Genomic DNA, 25,001 nt, shown 5'->3' with positions numbered 1-25,001 from the left:
CATCTTCACTTGCTCTCTACCATAAACTAGTGTGTCACATGGAGCCAGGCACAGAGCAGGCACTCATGTATTTTTTTTCAATGAATGAACTATGTGTATTGAACCTAACAGCTAACATCAAAAGACTATATAACACTGTTCTAAGCACTTCACATGTGTTTACTCATGTCTTCCTCATAGAACTCTAAGAGGTAGGGCAGCACGGGTGGTTCAGTAGTTTAGCATCGCCTTCAGTCCAGAGTGTGATCCTGGAGACCCGGGATCGAGTCCCGCATCAAGTTCCCTGCATGGAGCCTGCTTCTCCCTCTGCCTGTGTCTGCGCCTCTCTCTCATAAATAAATAAATAAATAAATAAATAAATAAATAAATAAATAAATAAATAAAAATATTTAAAAAAAAAGAACTCTAGGAGGTAAATATTATTGCTCCCCCATTCTACAGATCAGGAAACAGGCACGGAGAGGTTCAGCTACTCCCCAAGTTGGCATGCCAATGGCACAAGTGAGGTTAGGGCCCCCTATTCACCAATGCTAACTTCTTCTCTACTTTCACTGTAGAGCACAGCTCTCCAAATGTACCTCAGCTGGAGGAAAAACAAATTCCCCTAAACTCAGAATTCTGAACATAGGGTCAAGCTCTGGGCTCACGCCCTACAGCAGGGCAGCTACACTAACACCAGAATGCCCAGGAGTCCTCCTCCCTGGCAGTCTTCATATCCAACACTAACTTCTGCTTCTTGCAAGTAGCAACAGGTTGTTATAGCAACCGAAGCAGCAGGAGAGGGGGAGGAAGGGTAATTTTAGCACCACACAGGCAGAGTTCAGAAACTTCCACTTGGCTGCTCAAGAGCCCTGGCTGGCTTTTAGGTATTCTTTAGGCTGCTGCCTAGACTGCCTGGTGAAGAGTGTGTTTCTTTGCTTTCTCTTATATGTATACAATACTAGGATATAAATATGTGCATGTAGGGGGAAGGGAGGAACAAGTACAGTGAAAAAAGGAAATGACACAGGAAGGAGAAGGAGAAATCACCCCCAACATCACACACTGTTCAAGAAGAATGAGAGATCAGAGTGTGTATGAGAGGCAACACGTTTTTACGAGTAATGACTTTAAACAAATTATTTTATTCTCCTACATCCCATCATCTACAGCCCCACCCCTACCTCACCCCCAGAAAAGTACCTGCTCCAGTCATTGCAATTACTGGTATTACCCAAAAGGACCCCACTCAGACTCCTGCTCTTCCTCCATGGTTATGAAAGCCCAAAACTAGGGCTGAGGGAAGAGGCCAGAGTGAGAAACATCTGTGCTCAGATGCAGAAAAGATTCTTGGAAAGGGGAGTCAATAAAGAGGTCTATCTGCTCTGTTGCTGTCTCAAAGCTCTTCAGAATGTCCAGAGCCACTACTGTATGTTATGGTGTAGGAAGCACAGGTCCCGAGGCCACTAAAGTGAAGGTTTGCTCATTGGGCCCACAAACATGAGAACCTGGGGAGGGACACTTATGGCAAAATCTTGGACAAAATCTTAGCAGAACAAGACTCCCTTTTAATTTTACACTCCTTAATCCATGATATAAAACCCATGAGCTCTAATTTCTTCATAAATGTAAAGTGTAAAATTGGTAGAAAGTGCTAAAGAACTGCAAGAAAAATCTTCGCTATGGTCCATCCTTCAAACTGCAGTCCACCATCCCTCAGAAGAACCCTGACTGAACAGCACATCTTTTTCAGCCCCAATCGTATTCATTTTCAGAAGCACATGTGCTTATTAGGTGGGGTGGGGAGAGAGATCCCACTTCATTATATTTCAGTTACCTTTTCCCCATCTACGGGCATCGACCTCTCAAGACCATTTCACAACTGAGTAAAAATCTAAACATGTCAGAGTCATGTTGCCCAAAACTCCCTGCAGGTGGCGCAAAGGACTGCAGCTGAAGGAGTTACAGTTCCAGAAAAAGAGGAAGAAAATCTTGAAAATCCTTCTGCTTTCCTAGATCCCAATGCAAACACCTTCCCCGCAGGTGGCCTCCTGAACACCCTACTGACAAACTACCTAGGGTTTCCTAGTGATTTCTCACAGAGCAGGGTAACTCTGAAGAATCCATCTTTCAAAAATGAACAAGATTCCCTTGGTAGTCTTTTCATGGAAATTTCAGCTACAAGTCAGCCACATTTCAGGTGCAGTTCCTCCCGGTCAGTGGTAACAAACTGGGACCTAGAAATTGAAGCAGTCCTGCTTTGTGACCTGCACCATGTGGAAATAGGCTTTAAAAAAAAAAATGCCAACATTTTTTTAAACCAGGAAATTTCAAAGAAAACTGGCTTTTCAGTTTCTCTTGAAAAGCGTCAAGATCTGGCAACAAAGGGCACATTTTGACTCCACAAAAAAAGGAGCTCAGAATAGGGTCACCATGCCCTCAGGCCCAGTTTGCCTGAGGGCGTGGTCTAGGCTCTGAGTCCAGAACCTCTGCAATAAGAACAATTCCACCTTGTCCAAGCACCCATGTATCCACTAACACAAGGAAGCATGTCTTCTACTTTTACATGATTTATGAGCCAGCACAAAACGATTAGGTAACAAAATACTAGAATGACTGCTCTGAGGTTGACCACTCAATCTTACTTTAGACGCTTGTGAGTAACAGATGAGCCACTATATAAAATCCAAACCAGGGCTGCCCGAAAATCCAAGAACAAGGTTTGCGTAATTCTCACCTTGGCAGCCCCAATCTGCTCCTTTCGAAACTTCTCCAAGGGAGTGATGAGCACCTCGCTGGCATTCTCAATCTGGTGAGGAAAAACAGGGCAGGGGAATGGAGTAGACACACATACACACAAAAGCAAATATCAGGAAAAAACTCTAGCAATTCTGACACAAAATGCCTCCCTGTGTCTCACTTTAAAATTTGAGTAAGCAGGGTACCTGGGTAGCTCAGTTGGCTCAGTGACTCTTGATTTCAGTTCAGGTCATGATCTCAGGGTCCTGGGATCAAGCCCCACACGTTGGGCTCTGTACTCTGTGGGAAGTCTGCTTGAGGATTCTCTCCCTCTCCCTCTACTCATGTTCTCAATCTCTCTAAAATAAATGAATCTTTTTTTTTTTTTAAATCAAGTAATACTACTGCATGTGCCAATTGTTCACAATACTTGAAATGAAAGCATGTCAGATCAAAATCACCATCTCACAACATGGAACTCTTCCTATGGCTGATTCTCTAAAAATGGGTACCTTTGGGTCACCTGGGTGGCTCACTTAGTTAAGTGTCTGCCTTTGAATCTCAGGGTCCTGCAGGGAGTCTGCTTCTCCCTCTCCTTCTGGCCCCCCCCACCCCCAATTGTGCTCTCACTTGCTTGCTCTAATGAATAAATTTAAAAATCTCAAAAATAATAAAAATGAGTACCTCTAAAAATGTAAGCAACCATGTAAAGGCAGAGGGGAACTAGTAACAGGGTAGGTTCTAAATTTCAGCTTCGGGTGACATCTTGTAAATGCCTATTCACCCAAGTTACATTTAAGTGGATATATTTTAGGCAGATCAACACTGAGTCTAGGTTAAAAACAAGAAAACACCTTTGGACATTAAGTGGCATGAAAACCTTCCAAGCCTGACTTTTTGTATTCCTACCAGTACTAGGCTAAGATCAGGACATCTGTGCCTCCAGACCACTGGCTGCCACTCAACTTCCTCCCCCAGCTCTCACTCCATCAGGTCCTATATGCCAGCCATACCATCCCCATGCACCTCAAATGTACAAAACTTGTCCCATTTTCAGGCATTGCATTTGGTCATTCCCTCACATGCTCTGGCCCCAAATGCTCTGATGGATGACACATTTCTTATTCTAATTGAGGTTTTGGCTTAAAGGTCACCTCTTTAAGAAGGCCTTCCATGATCACCAGCATATTCCAAAGTAACTTCTCACCACCCCACCAAGGGTTTTCTTCAAAAGATGTAAGCCAGCTAAAGTTTTCTAATTCACCATTATACACACACACACACACACACACACACACACACATCACTATCTTGTAAATGTTCACTTGCCTGCCATTTTCCCCCAAACACAGAGGAGTGCTGAAAACAAAGGAGCACTCGAATATTTTTCAATGACTATGTGAATGAATGAATTATTTCTTGACTGGCTGCCAACTGTGTGACCACAGGCAAAGCATTTAACCTCTCTGGGCTCTAATTTCCTCATCTGCAAAATGAGTAGGCTGGATTGTTCCAGTTCTAAGATTCTAAGGTCTATTCTAAGACAGTAAAATATTTTACAATCTTTCCTTTTAAGTCATTCACTGCTCCTTCATTGCTCAACTAATTATTTCAGGAATCCTGATGCAACAAAGCATTATTTTTCTAAGTCACATGCATATACATCACAATGAAACCAACAGAGTAAATGCCAGAAAGGCAAAGATGGACACAGCCAAGAACTAACTAGGCAAGGGAGGAATAAAAGGTGGCAGGTCTCCAAATTTATTGCCATTTGCCTTTTTCTCAATTTTGAAAGCACTTATCTGAGAAGAGAGCATTTTAACATGAGGGTTGCAATGTTAACTTGTTTGATTTTTATTATTATTTGATGTTGCTTAATGGGCTCACTAGCTTAAATCTTGCACAAATAAGGTAAGTCTCCAAAGCTCACAGTGGTATGCTGAACCCCTAAGCCACCAATTCTCAGCCTGAGCTGCATGTCAGGCTCATCTGGGAAGTTTCTAAAAACCCCAATGTCCAGCCTACACTTCAAACCAATAAAATCAGAATCTCTGTACTTCGTCCCAGGCATCAGTGTATTTTATACTTCCCAAGTTGCTCCAGTGGTTGACAATCTAGCCTTAAGGAGAAACTAAATACACAAAAGCAGTAACTACTCATCTGGGAACCAAGATGTCCAAGATCCTGTCCCAGTCCTTCTACTGCTTGCTATTCATGTTCACTAGACCTCAGTTTTCCCATGTGGCCAATGAAAGACTACATATAGTGAGAAGTAAGGTTGTTCTGGGTCTAAGAATCTATGACTATGTTATTTCCACTCAGTTCCAAGCACTGTGCTGATGCTGGGGACACAGAAGCCCACTACAAGCCCTTCAAGAACTCCTACTTATTATGAAACAGACACATGCAATGATTATCAGACACAAGGTGGTAAGTGGAGAATCCAGAGACATGAACTGGATACTAAGAATATACAAAGCATGGCCAAATACACCAAGGAGTCAGAGAAGGCTCCCCAAAAAGGTGCAGCTTTGCAATGCTGAGCTGAACTGATGAGGCTGCCATAGAGTGAGGAGGTGGGGAAGGGGCTTGTAATAGTGAGATACTCAGACACACACAGAAGAAACTCAGTTCACTGACATAAATAATAAAATTGCAGAGGCAAGCTGAAGAGTATAATCCAGTCATTGTTCTCTTACCACAGGCCATAGCATCTACAGGGTTTTCATCGTTATTTGCTCACCACACCCCCCCATCCACAAATAGTGACTCGGCCAGGAATTAAACTCAAAAGAATCACTTCCCTTTCTTACACAATAGCACGTGCACAGACAAGCTTCCCCCTGCCTCCACCCACCACCAAACCTGCTGCAACCACCAGCCTTCTGATTCTGGTTCAAGCACCCAAAAATGAGCAATCAAGGAAAATAGAGTCTCTGTGCAGGGCAGGAGGTGAGAGCTTCTGCTGTTTGCGATTTCAAAGAAATTCCCCCATTCTTTGTCTAACACAAATGTGGGTTTGAATCCAGACTGCGACACTATTTAACTATATGATCTTAGGCATGTTATTAACCATTCTAAACTTCAATATCTTCATTTAGACCCTGAGATGATATAGGTACCACCTCACAAAGTCATCATGCGGGTTAAATTAAAAATGTGTGCATATATAATGTCTTGGTTGAGGCTATGGACTGAACAGCATCTCCTCAAGACTTATAGGGGAAGCCCTAACCTCTGTTAAATTAATTAAACAAAGAGGCCACTAGACGTAGGTGGCTCCAATGCTCTAATAGCCTACATAAGCCAACCAAAACCCAAGGCTGCAAATCCCTCAAGGTTAAGAAATAGAAACAACTAGGCTTTCCGAAATAAGGCAACAGCCTGAGATATAGCCAATCAACTTTAATTTCCTTGCTACTTCCATATGTTCTCCATAAAAGTCTTTCCCCTATAGTTCTTGTCAGTCGAGCTTTCCTAAACAGTTCCAGTTTGGTACTGTCCAATTTGAACCAATTTTTGTTCAAACAAAGTCTTAAAAATAGGATATGCCTCATTTTATCATTTAACATCCCCAGCGTGACACTTTCTGGAGATGGAGTCTTTGGAAGGTAATTACATCATCAGGGTGGAGTCCTCACAATAGGATTAATGCCCTTCTTCTGAGCCAAAACCAACAGCCATTCTGTCCCCTTTCTCTGCCATTTAAGGACACAGCAAGAAGGTAGCCATGTGCAAGCCAGGAAAAGGGTCCTCACCAGGAACCCAATCAGTTGGTTCCTTGATCCCTTGGTCTTAGACTACCTAGTCTCTAGAACTGTGAGAAATCAGTGTTTGCTATGGAAGCCATCCAGCCCAGGGTATTTTGTTATGGCAGTCTAAGCAGATTAAGACAGTGAACTTAGTTTCAAATGAGCAGTTTTAGCATGGGAAGAGAAGAAAAATCTTCATTGATAGATAGACTCTTCCTAGGCCTCTAGAGCACCACTAGCTTGGGGACAAGAACTCTTGGGGACAAATCAGCATGCCGCCAGCAGGAGGATTTCAAATCAGCTTCATTCTTGGTATCTCAGGGTTAAAGAGAGGATGTAAAAGAACTTCTTGTGGATGTGGAATCTCTCATCCATTGATGCTGAGCCACATTAGAATTAGAATACAGAAGATATTTCTTAAGAACTTAGAGATCAGCATTTGATTCTTAAATTTGCATAGTACCTCCTTTTGAAGAACTTCTTATAATTACCATCATTTACTATGTGCCCATTTACTGGGTGCATACTAGAGGGCAGGCACTGGGTTAGGTATTTCAGAATAACCCTGAAGGGCAGGGTTCACTTGGATAAATTCAATAAGATAAGGAGAGCAAGGAGCAAAGTGTGACACCTTCATCCCCACTTTGCCTATAGGGCATCAGAGGCCCCCAAAAGTTAAACAATTCAGAAGATCCACCCATAAGTCATACCTTATAGGTTCACCTTAGAGTGAATCTTTGGGAGGCCAATAAATGTGGTTCTAAAGTTATCCATAGGGATCCCTGGGTGGCGCAGCGGTTTGGCGCCTGCCTTTGGCCCAGGGCGCGATCCTGGAGACCCGGGATCGAATCCCACATCGGGCTCCTGGTGCATGGAGCCTGCTTCTCCCTCTGCCTGTGTCTCTGTGCCTCTCTCTCTCTGTGACTATCAAAAATAAATAAATAAATAAATAAAAAATAAAAAAAATAAAATAAAGTTATCCATAGTAATCTCTTAACATTTGTGAAACGTTTCCAACTCTGCAAAGATGATAAGATAAGGCTTGCTCAAGAGCTTAAAACACTCAAGTGGTAGAGGCTGGACTAGAACCCAGTTCTTCTGACAACAAATCTCTTGACATGAACCACACTATATGAGAGCAAGAGCAGCCCAGCCATACTCACCATCCGTATCCGTTCATCTTCAAGATTCCTGAGGACAGTGGCAAATTCTTGCAAAGACCTTGCTGGAAAAGAGAAAGTGCCATGAAAGCGACATAGAGAAATGAGCTTTTGGGAGTCTTTCCAGGTACAGCTATTATGCTATGGATTGAATTCCCCTGGCACATGCAGAATCCTAAAGTCAATTGCTTCCCAAGGCTCCCCTTATCTTTTAATCATTAACGATCCAGGATGACCCTGAATGCAGGTTAATTTCACCTGGCACTCTAACTAGCAAAGGATTTCCTTCAAAGACCTGCCTGTTCCTGAGACTACCCACGACTGATGAGGTGCTGGCCAGCTTCCAGACCGTAGGCTGGAAGGGGAAGAATTACGCTTAGGAGTTGAAGGATTTCCTGCTCAGGATTTGACCTTTTCAACTCTGGTTGTGGGGCTGCGTCAGAAACCAACCTTTCCTCTGGCACCACAACTAACTACATCAGTGCAGCTCGCAATGGAAGCCACATCTCTGGCTTCTCCTTGGATTCCACTTCCTGAGTCCTCAAGCCACCTATTGATACAATGCAGCCTGCAGGATGGTGGTCAGACATGGAGAGTCTTCTTTACCCAAATTATTCCCAAAGGCAAAAGGCATTAAGTACAATAACCCTGAGGATATTCAGGACATGCATGTAATGTTGGGGAGCTTCAGGGGTTACATTGATGCGTTTCCACTGCTCTCAGCTATCTCCCAGCTGCCTTCCCTCATCCTCAGATCCTGGCACTCTGGTGACAACAGGGATTCAATAAGCATTTGACAGCTCTCTCAGTCCTTGCTCACCCCTGGAGCTAACCAAGATGACCAAATGTAAGAAGAATTTAGGGCAATGACTGGACCCTGCCAAAGATAGGTGTCTTGATATTGTAAATCCTCTGTTCTCAGGATTGCCTATAAGACACAGAAGGTAATAGTGAAAAGAGAAGTAGCACAGCAAAGTAATCAATGGTAACCCCACCCTCAGCCTCTGGTAAAGGAAAGGGAGAGGAGAGCTGAACACCAAACTCCTCTGTCCATCTGAAGGCAGTGGCAGCTACCTAGCTCTAGCCAACTACTGCCAGGCCTGAATGTAGGGCCAGCTGATCAGATTCTCCAATTTTAAAAATCTAGAAAACCAGAACATTACACAAATTCAATTTATATGTTAATTCAATTAAAAAAAATGAGTGCCAAAGAAAACATGATTGTATTCTGACTTCAGCCCACAAACTATTATTTGCAATCTCCAACTCTTCCCTTATCTACCTATCTTCTGTTCTTGTTCTCAGTTCTATACTACTGTGATTGGGGCAAAGAAAAGTCACAAAAGCAGCCAGAAGCAAAACACTACAGGAGGGTGGGGAGCAGAACCCCACTGCAAACCTTCAAGCTTCCTCCTACAGGTCTGAGGGTGAAAGAGATAGTCCCAGAACTCTGAGGGGAAACCCAGAATAGCCCCTTGGCCCCTGATCCTCACTTCACCCTGCTCCCCACCACTGCTGATATGATTTCTGAATTTAGGACACTTAGATACTTCCTATCACAGGGAAAAGGCTCAGCAAGGTCACCGACAGTTATGATAAACAGTGACCCGTCTTATCATACTCATGGTTATGACTTACCTATACACATTTCATCATCTGTTTCTGCATCTCCTATGCACTGAAATTTAAATTCATTCAAGGAATCGGCAAATTTCCTCTTCGCCAAAGACAAATCTGGCAAGAAAAAGAGAAAAAATATGAATTACTGACATCAACTGATTTTCCTATATGCTGTACGGTTTAGTCCTACTAATGTAGCAGCCAGATCTGTCCCTGAGGCTTATTCCAAACACAATGTAAACTCAAAATACTGAACAGCTGTTTCTAACGTGAAATTCTGATTGGCCTGAAAAATTACTATTTCCACTACACTGCTTTAACCATTCTGGCCCCAGTTCTAATTCCTTAAGCCACGCAGTGAGTCCTGTCGTGTGCATCTGTACGGAAGAAGACCTACGGAGGAAGCGTAGGTCAGATTGGGTATCAGCATCTATACCTGTGGATGAGCCCAGCCAATGGACCTCCCAGGAGGTCAGAGGGAGCTGGAAGAAAGGGCATGAAGCGCCCCATTCTCACAGCACAGGAGATCCTGGACTCCTTATTCTGACTCAAGCACACATGAGGCCGAGTTCTCACAACCTTCAGTTCCCTTCATGAGCAGAATGACCAGCCAGCATGACAAATTTCCGTCTGAACTATTTCCCTGGGTCATCGCGTTCCCCGCCACAAGAACAAAGCCCTGGCAATGTTTTGAGTTGGGGTAAAAACACACCCCACATGTGTTATCTATAAAGCAAGCCCTTGGATACATTCAAATTGTCAAATTTAAAAAATAAGCTTTTATTTAAGACAGCATTAAAAGCCAATGATCCCTCCTGAACCCTCAGCTTCTGTTAAGGGTATAAAACCAGCCAGGTACCTTTAAGTGGCCTGACAGACACAGCTGCTCGGTACAAATGTGCTTAACTTAATTCCATGTGCAGCCTTCCCGAAGATTAGGCTAATCATTCAAATTACCCTCATGGATGTTTCCCTTATTGAAAGAGAAATGGTATTATGTTCAAATTCCCAAAGGAGGAAAATAGGAGGCATAACTGCCAACATGGACTGGCTTTAATGAGATATGAGAAGGAGGTTGGAAGGATTCTGGCTTCACAGATCAACATAATCTAATGGAATAATAGCACCAATGGCATTCAGTTCTCATCTTCATTAGTTCCCAGGACTGTGCCTTAAAGTTAGGAGTCATGTTTGTTTGGGGTTTTTTTTCCCATCTTTTGGTTTTGTTTGTTTCCATTCTGTGTACCTGGCAATACATCCTGCTCAGTATGTCCTGAATAATGTGTGTGTATGGAGCAGGGTATACAAATTCAATCAGTAATGTGCAGCTCACCAATCCCAGAGCTTCCTCTAAGCAGTAGCTGCCAGTGAAGAGCCCGGCTAAGCAGTCCTGCTGTTCTCAGGTCTGGGTCTCAGGCTTCCCACACAGAGAGCAGGGGCTCCTGCTCAGAGACCATCCTCCTATGTGTTCAGATGACATGAATCTCAAGACAGCTTGTGCAAGGGCCTCTGCTCTATACCAAATGAGGAGGACACCTAAAGTGGAGAAGAAGAACCCAGAAGCCAACAGCCAATAGTCTCTGTTCTCTCCTTGGTTCAGTCACTTTAATGGAATGGTTCTTGGCAAAAAGCCCAAAGATGCTGGCAGAGGAATCAGACACCTCCTAAAACTGGCCGACCCAAGCTGAGGATATACCTAAGAACACAAATCACTCCCCAGCAAGTCAAGAAAGAAAGAGAGTCATCTCAATGTCAGAACACTGTGAGGAGGAAAGACAGGAGGCCACAAGTGGGCAGGATGAGATAAAGGCAGAATCACCCTTCATAGTGGAAGACAAAGCCCCCAAGAAGGCCAAGGGGTATCAGGCACAGAATATGGGCATGGCTGTGCTCAGTTCCATTATGGTCAGAATGTTCTCCTGATTGGAACTCACAAAGGCCTTGAGCCAAGAGTACAAATAGGGTTGCTTCTCTATCCACCTAACAATCATCTGTGCCTCCCCCATAGGCAAGAAAGACTCAAGCTGGACAAGCATCTACACAAAGTGGAAGAAAGGTGAAATGTAAGCTAGGTTTAGGAAATCTCCCAACATGCACCTGAGAAGTTGTGCTGCCAAGGGCAACTACTAATGACAATCAAGGAGTAGCTAATAATGCACAACAGGGCCTTTGTGGGGCCTTTTCAAAGGAGGACCCATTTAACCTGGAGCAGGGCCTGCTAGCTTATGACCAGAAAGTAACTTTATTTCATTGCTGAATGACACACAGGACACCCCACCACAACACAAACCTGAGAAGCCATGTGGGCCCTGTGAAGCTGATATAAGGAGGCCTGTCCCCTTGATGGAAGAATTAGGTGGTGAGTACTGGTCTGGAGTTCATACTGGGTTGTAGGCCAGGGAACACAGCTAGATATACTAAGAGTCCCAGTTACTGGAATATGAAAAGGAATTCACAATGGGCTTGAATGGCTCATTCCTGAGAGAGAAATCTTTTGGGAAAGGCGTAGGGGGACACTGGGTATTTTGCTTTTTCAGCATCTGCTCCCCAGTCTTTGCAACAGCAGCTCAAGTTTGCTTTGGAAAAACTCCCCCTTTATACCTGCCTTGCATAAGGTCCTGGTTGTAGGCCAATCAGCCCCTTCCCCAGCCTCTAGCCCTCACCCCAACCTCACCTGGCTCCTGGGTTCAAATTTCAGCTCCACTGTTTACTAAAGGTGTAACTAACCCTAGCTTAGGCCTAACTTCTTAAGTCGCCTCCCCTGACCTAAGTTGTCAGCCTCAGCTTATCCATCAGATTGTCAAGAGACGGAGGGAGACAGACTGCCCCAGCACTTAGTATACTGTAAGCTTTGGTATTCTAGGCAAGGCTGGTCTATTCTTTCCTAACGTGTGAATCTTGCAATGACAGAACCCAGGGAAGGTAATAAGCAGGACTACCTGTGTTGAGAACTCAGCTAAGTTACGGGAGGGACATAAGAGCACACAGCTCAAAGGTGGGGATCTGGGGCTCTATCAGCTCCTGGGAGCAGAGATCCTTGTAGCATATGTGGATATACCATGATGCCTCACCCCAGTTGAGATAAACCCCTCTCTGTTACATGGAACAATGGAGAAGACGCCCAAAAAGAACACCTAAAACACACTGATTCCTTTTTTTTTTTTTTAATTTTTATTTATTTATGATAGTCACAGAGAGAGAGAGAGGCAGAGACACAGGCAGAGGGAGAAGCAGGCTCCATGCACCGGGAGCCTGACGTGGGATTCAATCCCGGGTCTCCAGGATCGCGCCCTGGGCCAAAGGCAGCCGCTAAACCGCTGTGCCACCCAGGGATCCCCACACTGATTCTTATATATTTCAACCCTGAATAACTGGTGGCATCTTATGTAGATGATCAACTCTCCAAATAGTTGCAGGGAGATTTCTTTCTGGAGTCTTCACTCTGACACAAAGGGAATCTAACACGCACATGCCAGTAAGAGGAGTGGAGAAGGAAGAGAGGCTGGTACTGGTGCTGAGTGGATGCCAAACGTCATGACACCCTGCTCATATAAACCCACTGTTTCATGTCCAGTGCAAGATAGAAGAAGGTGCCAGAAGTCAGTGATATTTACTTTGCAGAAACATCTGTTGCTAGAAAGGCAGAACGCTGGCCAGAGCAGAGAGAAGTCGTAACTGGTAGCTTCTGGGGAGGACAAGTATTTGCCTTACAGAATTAAATCACCTCCACCTCTGAGTGAGGAGACCAAGGCAGCTAAGGGACACAGAAACAGCTAGAAGTCTGGGCTTTGGGGGACTGCTCTCAAAGGTGTCTGTTGACTAGGGGAACAAAGGGGAAGTGTCCTTCTCTTCCTGGGGATGCCATGCTCTGCCTCCCCAGATACTCTTCTGCACAAAGTGTTAAGAGAATTTAACTTAAGTACCAATTCTTTTTTCAGTAAAAGAAGGTTCATGCTTTTTCTTAAAGTTAGGATCTACCTTAATTTACACAAGTTTTACCTCAGTACCACAAGTCAAGCCATTCCCACTTTCTCCTTGGGGAAAGTTAAACACCTATGTGCACATACAAACACACCATGTGCACACATAATGAAGCACTCAAGGTAACCTTATCATCACAGTTATTTCAGCACATCTATTTCCTTTCTCTGACCTCCAAAGTTATCAGAACTGTATATAACTCTCCATAAAAATTTTTATTCCTTGGTTACATCTTCCCTGGATTTAGAAACTGATTACAGTTAATGAAGTCCAAGTGCCAAGGTAAGTACTTGTAACAAGAATGGCCTCTTGGCTGCTTGAAGCACAAACACCTAAATCCCCAGGCCTCGCTAATCTCTCCCTTGTCTGAAAGTCAATTATACTTACTCTCTGTGCCTGATCACCTTGTATCTGGAATGATTCCAGAACTATGCATGAGTGGTTCCCTGGCATAATGCATAGTAAGTGCCTGAGACAGGACCGGACAAGGAGGCCCTCAAAGACATGTTGTACTGAACTGACTGGGCATGGTAACAGAAGTTGGCTTACATGTAGAACATCTGAGATTGCCAAGTAAGAGGACCTGCAGTGAGGGCTAAGAGGTGGACATGAGTCCCCAAGAGTGCAGCTTTGCCCACAACTCCCATTCTCAGCTAACCTTACCACTCTCTAAGCCAAACTCTCTCTCCTATTATACCATCTTGAAAAAGGGCCAACCAAAGGCCTCTTGCTGCGTCCCCAGTTTGGCAAAAGTGCCACCATATGTCCGGCCACACAAGTCAAAGTCACACACTCATGTGTTGTCCCTAGCAGCACAGTGTCCTTCCCAAGTGTGTCTACCCATCCTCCTAAGCATCTCAGTTCTATTCACTCTTCCCATCACCATCAGCAACACCTCAATCAAATGCCACCATTTGCCTCATGTAACTGCAAATGCCTCTGCTCTGGTCCCCCACACCCACTTTTGTTCCTCTAATCAGTTCTCCCACCATTAATGTCAGCTCCAATAGTGAATCCTGCGGTGGATTCCCATAGCTCTAAAAACTAAGACCAAAGTCCCTCCCAAAGTCTGAGATGCCTTGAGGGACCTAGGCCTTCAACTCCCTTTCCGGGTTTTGCCAGTTCCTAGAATGTCCTACTTGTACCTGGAGCCCTTAACTCAAGGATTCAGTCCTCTAAAAAGCCTGTCCTGACTTCTGTAACGAGGCCAAGCCCTACTCTACCTTCACTCTGATTCCTATGCACCTCCTTTTTTTTTGTACCTCCTTCTTCATAGCAATTTTATATTGTTCGGGTGATAATTCTGTTAATACCTCCCCAACTAGTAAATCCCTTAAGGGTGAGGATTGTGTCCCTTCATGCTCACCACTATATCCTTACAACCTAGCACATCACCTGGCTGAGAGCAGGAGTCATAAAAAGAACAAAGGGGGAAGGTAAATTGGGCACTCCACTGGTTTATGTACTCATCAAAGGTGAAGTTCCTGATTATATAATTCACAGGTGAAAAAAGGCAGATTATATATATATATATATATATATATATATATATATAAGAAAATTCAAGCTCAGACAAGTCTGGCTGAAGCTTGTATATATAGGAAATGGTCACTGTTAACATAAAACCACCTCCCCTAATGTTGTCTGTTGAGAAAGATTACCACAGCGCTGCAGAGAGAGCCACAACAAGCACATGAAGTAAAACCTTCTCTATACCAAGAGATCAGGAGACATGGGCTATAAACATGCCTGGTGTTGGCCACAGCCATGTGTGCCCTTTCAGTCCCAGCCTGTCCCCAAACCTGGAGGTCAAACAGACAAAGGTAAATTTCCAGAGACACTTCTCTTTTTCCCCATGCCTGGGCAAGCTGAAAACCCATCCTATCAGAAACAAGGCTTGGGGAGCATTTATCCCAGTCTGCGTGTGGCATTTTAAACCTAGTGCCATTGCTTAACTGTAAGAAAAGCAAGTGATGTTCCTTTGTTAAGCACCATTCTACAGCCTTAAACCCTGCACTTCAGGACCAAAAAGAGGTAGTGTTCAAATCTTGAGTAGAACAAAATACCACCACCACCACCACCACCACCACCACCCACCCCCTGGTAGCATTCTAGTTTCTGTAACGCAGTCTTACCTGTGGCCACTAGGTGGTGATAGACTGTGTCAGAGAAAGGGTACTAATAATCCAAGGAGAAATGACAAAGCTAGCCTCAAAAGTAGTGCTGGGCACAGATCATGTCCTGCTGATGAAGACACGGAGTCGAGAAGGGAAATGTTCAGTGGGCACTCAATCAGCAGTGGAGGGAGGGGGCCTCCACGGGGGAAGAAGTGCCCTAATAAATTCAAAGGACCTGTGTTCATCTTATCCACTCAAGCCTGAGACATAGAGAAGAGCTGGAGGGATCAAGTCACTATAAGCATGTCTCTTACATTCTTTCAAATCTAGCTGGAACAGACTCAGAAAACCGCTCATGTCACCAGAGGATGATATGCCCACCAGCCATATCAACCACCATGTTACATCATGTGCATTCTGATTATACATCCATGTGCTTTTCCTGAGGCCATTTCCCTAAAACTCTATTTCCTAAATGAGGCCATAACCAACACAGACTCTGGAGAATTTGTTTTTCCTTAGCCAGAGCGCTAAGGCTAATAAAATTTTCAGAGTTGATTTTAAAAATGAAATTCAGCAGAAGGGGCTTCACCCTTTTTCCAGATGTCTAATTCTATTTACATGGAAACATCCTTTAAGAATAATATGGGAGACCCAAACTCACCTTCATCTACATCAAAAAAGTGTAAATACATGATGTATTCATTTACGGGGTACTTACTATGTAACATGTGCCTACTAAGTACTTTAACTCATTTCATCCTCATAATCATCCTACGAGTAGGATTTATAATTCCCATTTTGCAGATGGGAAAACAGATTCAGAGATTAAACAACGTGCCATGGTCACACAGCTATAAATGGCAGTATAAGAAACCTGGACCCTCTGACTTCAAATTTCTCAACTACTCTACTCTATGGCCTAACCTACTCAAATATTTGAGACTCTTATATCTATGTACTCAAAGAAATAAAAAAAGGATACATATACATTCCATGTTCTCTAGGAGAATGTAATTTAGGAGAATCTCATCTGTGTACAGTAAGTCCCCCCTTTCCTGTGGTTTCAGTTACCTGCCATTCGCCTTACTCTAGAAGCAGATGACTCTCCTGACTTAATGTCAGAAGGTCAGTAGTAACCTAATGCTATGTCACAATGACTACATCATTTACCTCATGTCACCTCATCATGTAGACATTTTATCATCTCACATCACAAGGGTGAGTACACTAAGATATTTTGAGAGTCCACATGCACATAACTTTCATTATAGTATATTGTTTTAGCTGTTCTATTGTAATTATTGTTGTTAATATCTCACTGTGCCTAACTTATAAATTAAACTTTACCATGGGTTTGTATGTATAGTCTAAGTGCAGGAAAAAAAAAAACCACATAGTCTACAGGTTTCAGTACTATCTGCAGTTTCAGGCATCCACTGGGGATCTTGCAACATATCCTCTGTGGATGGGGGAAAGGAGAGAAGGACTACTGTATATGAACTTATAAATTAAATAGAACATAGTATTGCAATCAGATTGGGGGAGAGCTACAGAAGTGCAAGCAGGGTATTATTCCAGGTGAGGCCATTGGGAGAATCTTCCCAGAGAAAAAGAATAGGGATTGCATTTGAAAAGAGGCTTAAAAGTTCAGTAGATCAGTGTAATTTGGATTTATAGAAATCAGAGGAGGTACAGGGCAGAGTAAACAGGCATGGGAAGGTATTCTAGAAGTAGCAACAGGAAGCAAAGAAATGCAACAGCAGAGGACCCAAGGTGAAACAGCAGGCAGCTGGTTGATGGAAAGAATGGAAGACAAGGAAAAGGGATAAGAATCATGGAAGGACTGGAATGCTAAGGAATTCAGACTTCATCCTCAAAGAAATGGTAACCATATTTTTATAAAGAAGAAAGACAAGATCAACTTAAACATTGAATATGACTTTCACTAAGGAGCTGGCCCAGAACATTTTGGGACTTCTACTCTTACTTCCCATCCTGCTTCCCTGCCAAAGACATAGAGCCACAGTCAAGGGCCTTTCTCTCTGTGGAATGACTAGACGACAAAGAGCATCTCTCAACCTTGACACTGGGTACAAAGATCACAGGTCAGCCAGGAGATAATCAGAACACAGAGAGATTCAGAGAAACTCTGCTCCCAACTGAAAACTCCAAGTTCACATCTGGAGTATGAGGGCTCGATAGCACCCTCACCACATACATGTAATTATATACAAAGATGTATATACTAAAACAATTGATTTCCAAAGTGCCTCATTAGCTGTTCTTAAGAACATTGGAAGTTTAAGTCCTAGCACATGGTCTTCTACAAAGAAATTCCAGACTAGCTTATTGTCACATTATTAGATACTCAAAAAACATTTGCTAATCAAGAACCAGTATGTTAAATGATTAAGTCAGCATCCAACCTATACTGAAAGCTCAAGCACTAAAGAGCCTAACCCCCAATGTGCCTGGCTCAGCCCTGACACAAAGCAGAGCAAGGACACAGAGAACTGAGCTACTGGATTCACAACAATTACATTTGCATAAAGCTCCAAGACCTTCTAAGACAGCCAGGTCAGCACAAGAAAAACTCCCTCCAGGGAAACAATGATGATTTGCTTGGTTAAAACAAAGAACCCCATTTTAAAAGAGACTGATCAAGTGAAAAGCAAAAAAGAAAGGGTATTTCCATGCAGTTAAAGGGTAAACATCACACGCGCATGCACACACACACACACACACATTTAGTCAAGATCAATTCACAAGAATATGAAGTGTGTGGACTTGGCAAACATGGATTCAAACTCTGGATCTGTCAATTGCCAGCCAGCCCTATGCTTGGGCAAATGACTCAACCCTTCCAAGAGTCTCTGCTACTATGAAGGTAACAAGTACCTCACAGGGTTGGTGTGGGAATCACAAAGGAAGGAAAAACATGAGCCAAGCACAGGGTTGCCCCAAGATGCTAGTTTTTTTTTTTCACTCCCACAAGCAGAGGCTTGAATGCAGGTTGGAGACAAGAGAATAAAAAAAAAAAAAAAAAAAAAAGAATCTTAATTAGCTTAAGAATTAAGGAATTTTTGTCTCATTAATTCACCAAACTTATCAAATACAGGTATCCCCTGTTTCTCTGAAGTTTGAGTTATGCCACTTCACTTTAACAAAATATCTACATTAGTGCCTATTTTCACTAGCTACAAGAAACCCAAAAAGGATTTTTCCTTTTACACGGAAAGGGAAAATAGTATTCAGTGTTTGTTTTGCAGTGAGCCGTCCACCAGAGTAGCTAGAGTGGCCGTAGCTTTGAACTGCGTCTGTGAGTATCTGTGTTTTATCTCAATTTATTTGGTGCATCTGTTAGCAAGACATGTCCTAAAGTACTAGAAATGCCTGAGAGAGGTTATTCTGGGGCTCTAGGGATGCTTGAAAGTATGTAAATTAATAGTAATTGCTTCTTTGCTTTATCCCATTTTTAAAAGCTTAGGAAAGGTTTCATAGGAACACTCTACTTGTAGATAGTGGGGTAAACCTGTAAACTTCTAATGAACCAGCTACTGAAAATACAATTGAGTCCTTAAAAGTTTTCCTCAGATGCTTAGAAAACTCTAACACACTTTACAGAATTAAAATTTCTTTTTACCTCTTGCAGATGGTAGGAAAGGCGAAAAGTCTGGACGAAGTAAGTTTTTTATCCAAAGAGTAACTCAAAGTAGTGTGCATGGCTTCTCTCAAAGTTTATGAAGCTAAGTGGTACCTCTTAAATGCACTGACGCTAAGAAAAATATCACAAAATCCTTCCTTTCCGTTAAGTGGGGAAGGAAGCTAGCCAAGTAAAAAAGAATCAAAATGCTACCAAGACATCCAAGATAGATGGGCTTTATGGGATGCAAAGACCTGAAATGCCTAGCTTCCTGAGAAGATCTTTGCGTTTCACTCCTCAAATAGGCACACTTAAGAAAAGGGAGGGAAGTGGTTTAAGAAGAGACCACAGGAGTCAGAGCAAAAGGTCTGCAGGGAAAGCAGGTCACATGAGAACTTGAAGATCAGAGTCCAGATGGGACAGAGCTAGAACTCAGGCAGAGAATGGTAAGCTTCCTCTAGCTCAGTACCACTACACTACTATTATGCTCAACAGAGAAGAGAGGAACAGTATGTGGGAGGGACAGGTGATCCTAGCTTGGGCCTCAAGATTTGGCTTTTGCTTCTACAATGTCCTACCATCTTAAAGCAGTGCTTCTCAGACTTTAACATGCACCCGAACAGTGGAGGATCTTGTTAAAATACTGATTCTAATTCAGTAGGCCTGGGAGTGTGCATTTCAAACAAGTTCCCAGGTGATACCCATGTTGCTGGTCCAGGCACCACATTCTCTGAGTCAAGGGCTAGGAATCCCAACGGAGACCCTGAGAGTCAAGATCACGTTGTTTTTCTCCTTCCAACCACAGCACCTAGAGTACACAGGACCTCAGTATATATTTGAAGAATGGATTCCTTGAAAGGACTTCAACTGTTGCACAAAGAAACAGAATGGAAGCTAGAGTAAAAATGAGTAATAGGCTGCATCCTTGCTCACCTAGGAACAACACATATGAACTTAGGGAAAGTAAATTAACACATTCGCCTTAAAGAACTTGTTTGAAAACCAGAAAGATGGCCAGTGATCTTTAAGGTCCCATCTAGCCCTAAAATTCCACCCAAAGTATTTTCTCTGTGCCTTTTACAAATTATTTTTTTAATATTTATTTATTATTTATGATAGACATAGAGAGAGAGAGAGGCAGAGACACAGGAAGAGGGAGAAACAGGCTCCATGCCAGGAGCCTGACGCGGGACTCGATCCCAGGACCCCAGGATCGCGCCCTGGGCCAAAGGCAGGCGCTAAACCACTGAGCCACCCAGGGATCCCCTATTTTAATGGTCAGGGTATATACACTGGCTATTCCTACAGCAAGGCACACCTCTGTTATTCTCAGATAGCAGTTTCCAAAAATTCAACTGAGAGAACACAGACTCTGTTAGTCTCAGCAAATAACCATAGCAACTAATACCCCCAAATAAAATGATGTCTTCACAATGATGTGCTGGCTCAATTAGATTAAGAGGGTGACGCGTACCATCTCAAAATTTATGGTTGTAAACTTGGAGCAAAAGCCAGACTTTCTTGGAAGAGGTTTTTAAGAAATAAGAAAGGGGGGGGAGGGGGGGAGTGGAGATGCCTTGCCAATAATATGAAGAAGGGACAGGGAGCCAGAAAAACAGAGATGAAAAACTGGAACAGAACAGCCCTGCCTGTCCAGATCCACACAGACCAAGGCCCAGGCATCCACATGGGAATCCAGAACTTGGTTAAACAGAGACAGCTCTGAGTGCCACCACTTCCCAGGGAGTTCTCAAACAACTGCACTTTGTCCTCCTCCTGTGCTTTTCCTCATGCATATAATAAAAAGAGAGTGAATATTGCTATCTCAGAAAAGACTTGAGGGATTTACCAAAGGGACAGTGAAGCTTTTAAAGTGAAAAAGGTGATAACTGCAAAAGAATCCATCTGGGTTGATAATGGATTTCCAAGCCAAATTCACCACAGGTCATCCGGGATACAGATATTTCTGTTCTAAGGTCTGGAGATTAGAGCTGGAATTGTGAAGAGAAAACCCAACATTTGTAACATCTAGAACTCAGGCCTTTCCACACCCCCAGGTCTGCCTCTTCCATCATCTGTGCAATCACAGTCACTTTGAACACATTCAGGCAAGCAAGAGTCTCACATGAAAAGCAGGAAAAGGAAAGCCAAGGCCCATCAACTCCCTATAATCCCTGATCCTTTTCTAGCAAAGGACCAAAGAAAAAAAAGGGGGGGGGGGGTGTGTGTGCAAAAACCCAGCCCAAATAGTCTGGGCTTAACTGGCATTCAAATGTAAACAACAATTTGTGTTAACAAGAAAGTCCCAAAGAGAAGAATTTGGAGATAATACACAAAATCAGACCCCCTTCCGGCTGCTCCCATCAATGGCTAAGATGAATGTGAGGGTAGTCAAAGCAAGACAAGGCACTGTGAGTAAAGAGAGGCCTTCACCAGCTAAGCAAGCCTAGAATAATGAGTAAGCCCTAGAATACTGAGTAAATTCAAAATCCCTCCTCAGCCATCTATAAGGTCTCTGCACTTATTTCCACCTGTATGAAATGGGCAGGGAGCTGCCTCCAGGGATTTCTGTAAAGAGATGATGCTCAGAAGTGCTTAGCACCCGGCCTGCAGCAAGCCCTCAAAAAAAAAAAAAAGAAAAAGAAAAAAAGAAATCGATATTAATAGTATTCAGTATTACCCAAGAACATAATAACTAAAATGTCAGGGTGATGTATTTCTGTATAAAAATCAGAGGACAGCCACTTGGCCTCCTACCACCCACCTTACACCCTGCCCCCCTTGCTGACCTCTAACCATGATTATGATCTAAATGGAATCCATCTAATGCCCAGGCACAGCTCAGACACTCTTCCCCAGGAATACCACAGGAAGCAGGGCAGCCGCTCCTCAACAGAGTAAGTTCCATTTAAAAAGGAAAAACTGCCCGGTCTCCCCATGGATTAAATTAACATTTCCTGAAGGAAAAAGAAGAAAAAAAAAAAAAAAAAAAAACATAGTATTTCTGAACAGAGCCACACCTAATAACATCCTCAGAGATTAGTTTCACTTTCTTTTATCTCCTGTTCATTATGCCATGTCCCTGAGGCACCTAGGGGAGGCCACGCTCCTGGGACCAGGCAAGGAGGTCCAGGTGGGGAAAAACTGGCCTCCACACATGTTCTCAAGAAAAGCCCAGGTCCCCTGCCATGTTGCCTCCTTACCAGCTCTGCCCCAGTCAGATAAGAAATCGTGCTTCAACTGGTTCTCACAGAACCAACCCGCACACACCACACCATCACAGGATTTGACAGGCCAGATGAATGTTTCTCCAAATACACTGAGCAACAACTATGATAGGAGCACACCCTAGTCACCTCAATCAAAAATCTGGGGCTCGGGCCCAAGAATCTGGGCTCGCAGGCGATTCTTATGCATGCTGAAGTTAGAGAACTACTACCGTCTAAACCCTCAGAACATCTAGTACCATGTACCAATAATGGAACCTCTCCTGATTACAAAGGTAGAGCTGCATGGAACAAACCAGAACTTCTAATTCCTGACAATAGATTTACAAATGTTCCCAAAGCAGGCTATTAATGCTTGTAGAGGAAGAAATCTAAGTGACAATAGAGGTGGGAGAAGGGAACACCGTAATTCAATTTAAAAATCACAAATTCTGAACCCTTAGCCTTTTTCCAAAAATGTCTTAATCATGTTGCTTATTCCAAAGCCCGCACAAGCACCAAGGAAGGCAGCTCTGTTCAGGGACTGATTTGTACAGACCCTGCTTATGACACTGGGAGCTGATGAATGGCCCTGGTGCTGACTGCCTAGAAACCCATCCGGAAACCATGCTTCCCAAAGAAGTGACAGCTGTCTTCAGTGCCTGAAAAGCCAAGCACTTTTGGACCGCAGGCCTGGGCTGGGGCTGCCAATACAGATCTGCCCAGTTAATCGTCTCTGAGCATGCAAACAGTAAACCTGACACAGACTCAAGTGAATCCAGGACACAGGCTCACAGGCAGCTGAGAGACAGGACTCTCACTTTGTGGACATGCAACCAATGCAGTCACACAGAAACCCACACAAAGAAGGGCCGCTTGGCTTAATGCTATCCTATCACCATCTTGACATTGACAAGTATATCTCTGAACTTGTGTTTTTTAAGTGAAGTCTGGTGGGAAAAGCAGAGCAGAGATCTCCAACATGGGTGACAGGTATGTCCACCAGGGCCCCATGCAGCCCCAAGTACATATGGTGTTTGCAATGCCCAACAAGCACAGAATTCTGGTGGACCCATGATGTATCAAAGTTGAGCTAGACTGAAACCAAGTACAAGGTAAGCATGTTATATCTGTAACTGAGTAAACACGAATGCTGACAGCCCTGAGAGGCCATGTTTTCCTTCAAAATCAAAACCTACCAAATGCAAAAAGAAGGCATTCTAAGAAACAGGAATGACCAAGAAACCCTGCCATAGCCTTTCTTACTCATCTTATTTCCCTGGTTAAGTCAACCACTTAATGCTGACCACAAAGACACAGCATGGGGAAAGATCAAGCCACCCACAGGCCCTTGCCCCTTTGGGTTCTTCCTTACTCATCAGTAAGACAAAGGTAAAGCATGTTGGTAAAATGTTTTAATTTGAAGACATGAAACAAAAACAGCTGAATTACGATGTTTTTCACAGAAATAAACCAAGCTTTCTTAAAATCTGTATGGAACTACAAAAGACCCCAAATAGCCAAAGTAATTTTTTTTAAAGATTTTATTTATTTATGAGAGACACAGAGAGAGAGAGAGAGAGAGAGAGACAGAAACAGAGACACAGGCAGAGAGAGAAGCAGGCTCCATGCAGGGAACCCGATGTGGGACTTGATCTTGGGTCTCCAGGATCACACCCTGGGCTGAAGGCAGGCGCTAAACCGCTGAGCCACCAGGGCTGTCCCTAGCCAAAGTAATCTTAAGGAAGAAAAAAGCTGGCAGCATCATACTCCAATCTCAAATTATAACACAAAGTTATGGTAATGAACACTGTATGGTATTGGCATTAAAACCAATGTAAAAGAGAGATCAATGGAAAAGAGAGAGCCCAGAAATAGACCTACACATAATACCATCAATTTATGACAAAGGAACCAAAAACTGTATAATGGGGGGAAAACAGTCTTCAAAAATTGGTGCTGGGAAAACTGAACAGCCACATGCAAAAGAATGAAATTGAACCACGATCTCACACTGCACACAAAAATTAACTCAAAATGGATTAAACTTGAAAAGAAGATCTGAAACCATAAAACTCCTACAAAGGAATCTCCTTGACATTAGTCTTGGTGATGATTTTCTGGATTTGACATGAAAAGCAAAGGTAACAAAAGTAAAAATAAACAAGAGAGACTACATCAAACTAAAGTTTCTGTACAACAAAGGAAACCATCAAGGAAATGAAAAGGCAATCCAATGAATGGGACAAAATATTTGCAAATCCTATATAAGGAGCTAATATCCAAAATATATAAAGACTCGTGTTACAGGAAGAAAAGAAATCCAAATAAAAAATAGGCCAAGGATCTGAATGGACATTTTTCCAATGACATACAGAAGGTACATGAAAAGGGGCTCAACATCACCAATCACCAGGAAAATGCAAATTAAAAAACAAGTGTTGGAAAAAAGAGAACCTCTGTGCACTGTCAGTGGGAATGTAAACAAATACAACACTATGTAAAACACTGTAGAAGTGCCTTAAAAAAGTAAAAATAGAACTACCAGAGGATCCAGCAAGTCCACTTCTGAGTGTCTATCTGTAGGGAAGGAAAAAAAAAAAAAAAAAACCAACCTCACAAATTTGAAAAGATACATAAAGATACATATATCCCCATGTTCACTGCAGCACTGTTTACAATAGCCAAGACATGTAAACAACCTAAGTGTCTATCCACTGAATAGATGAATAAAGAAAATGTGGGGTGCATACATGTGGTGGAGTATTATTCAGCCATAAAAAGTAATGAAATCCTGC

General features: G+C 43.1%; 1 protein-coding gene across 18 annotated transcripts in view; it reads right to left on the bottom strand.

Moving 5' to 3' along the window:
- ARHGAP26 (Rho GTPase activating protein 26) overlaps nucleotides 1–25,001 on the bottom strand; it is a 419,259-nt gene that overhangs the window by 309,042 nt on the left and 85,216 nt on the right. For 16 of the 18 annotated variants that reach the window (XR_005355485.1, XR_005355484.1, XR_005355486.1 and 13 more), the window contains exons 2-4: nucleotides 9,272–9,367; nucleotides 7,637–7,698; nucleotides 2,717–2,788 (exon numbers count right to left, since the gene is read on the bottom strand). Coding sequence is in view for 15 of the 18 variants with exons in the window: in XM_038530484.1 (XP_038386412.1) it covers nucleotides 2,717–2,788; nucleotides 7,637–7,698; nucleotides 9,272–9,367 (230 nt within the window). In the remaining 3 variants the exon portion in view is untranslated. Of the gene's footprint in view, nucleotides 1–2,716; nucleotides 2,789–7,636; nucleotides 7,699–9,271; nucleotides 9,368–10,586; nucleotides 10,726–11,543; nucleotides 11,694–25,001 lie in introns of those variants that run through there. The other 2 variants (XM_038530493.1, XM_038530494.1) reach the window with 2 other exon arrangements.

Source organism: Canis lupus, chromosome 2, assembly GCF_011100685.1.
Source record: "Canis lupus familiaris isolate Mischka breed German Shepherd chromosome 2, alternate assembly UU_Cfam_GSD_1.0, whole genome shotgun sequence".
NCBI classification, from domain to species: domain Eukaryota; kingdom Metazoa; phylum Chordata; class Mammalia; order Carnivora; family Canidae; genus Canis; species Canis lupus.
The sequence above is the reverse complement of the archived record's forward strand: the minus strand, read 5'-3'. Positions and strand labels throughout refer to the sequence as shown.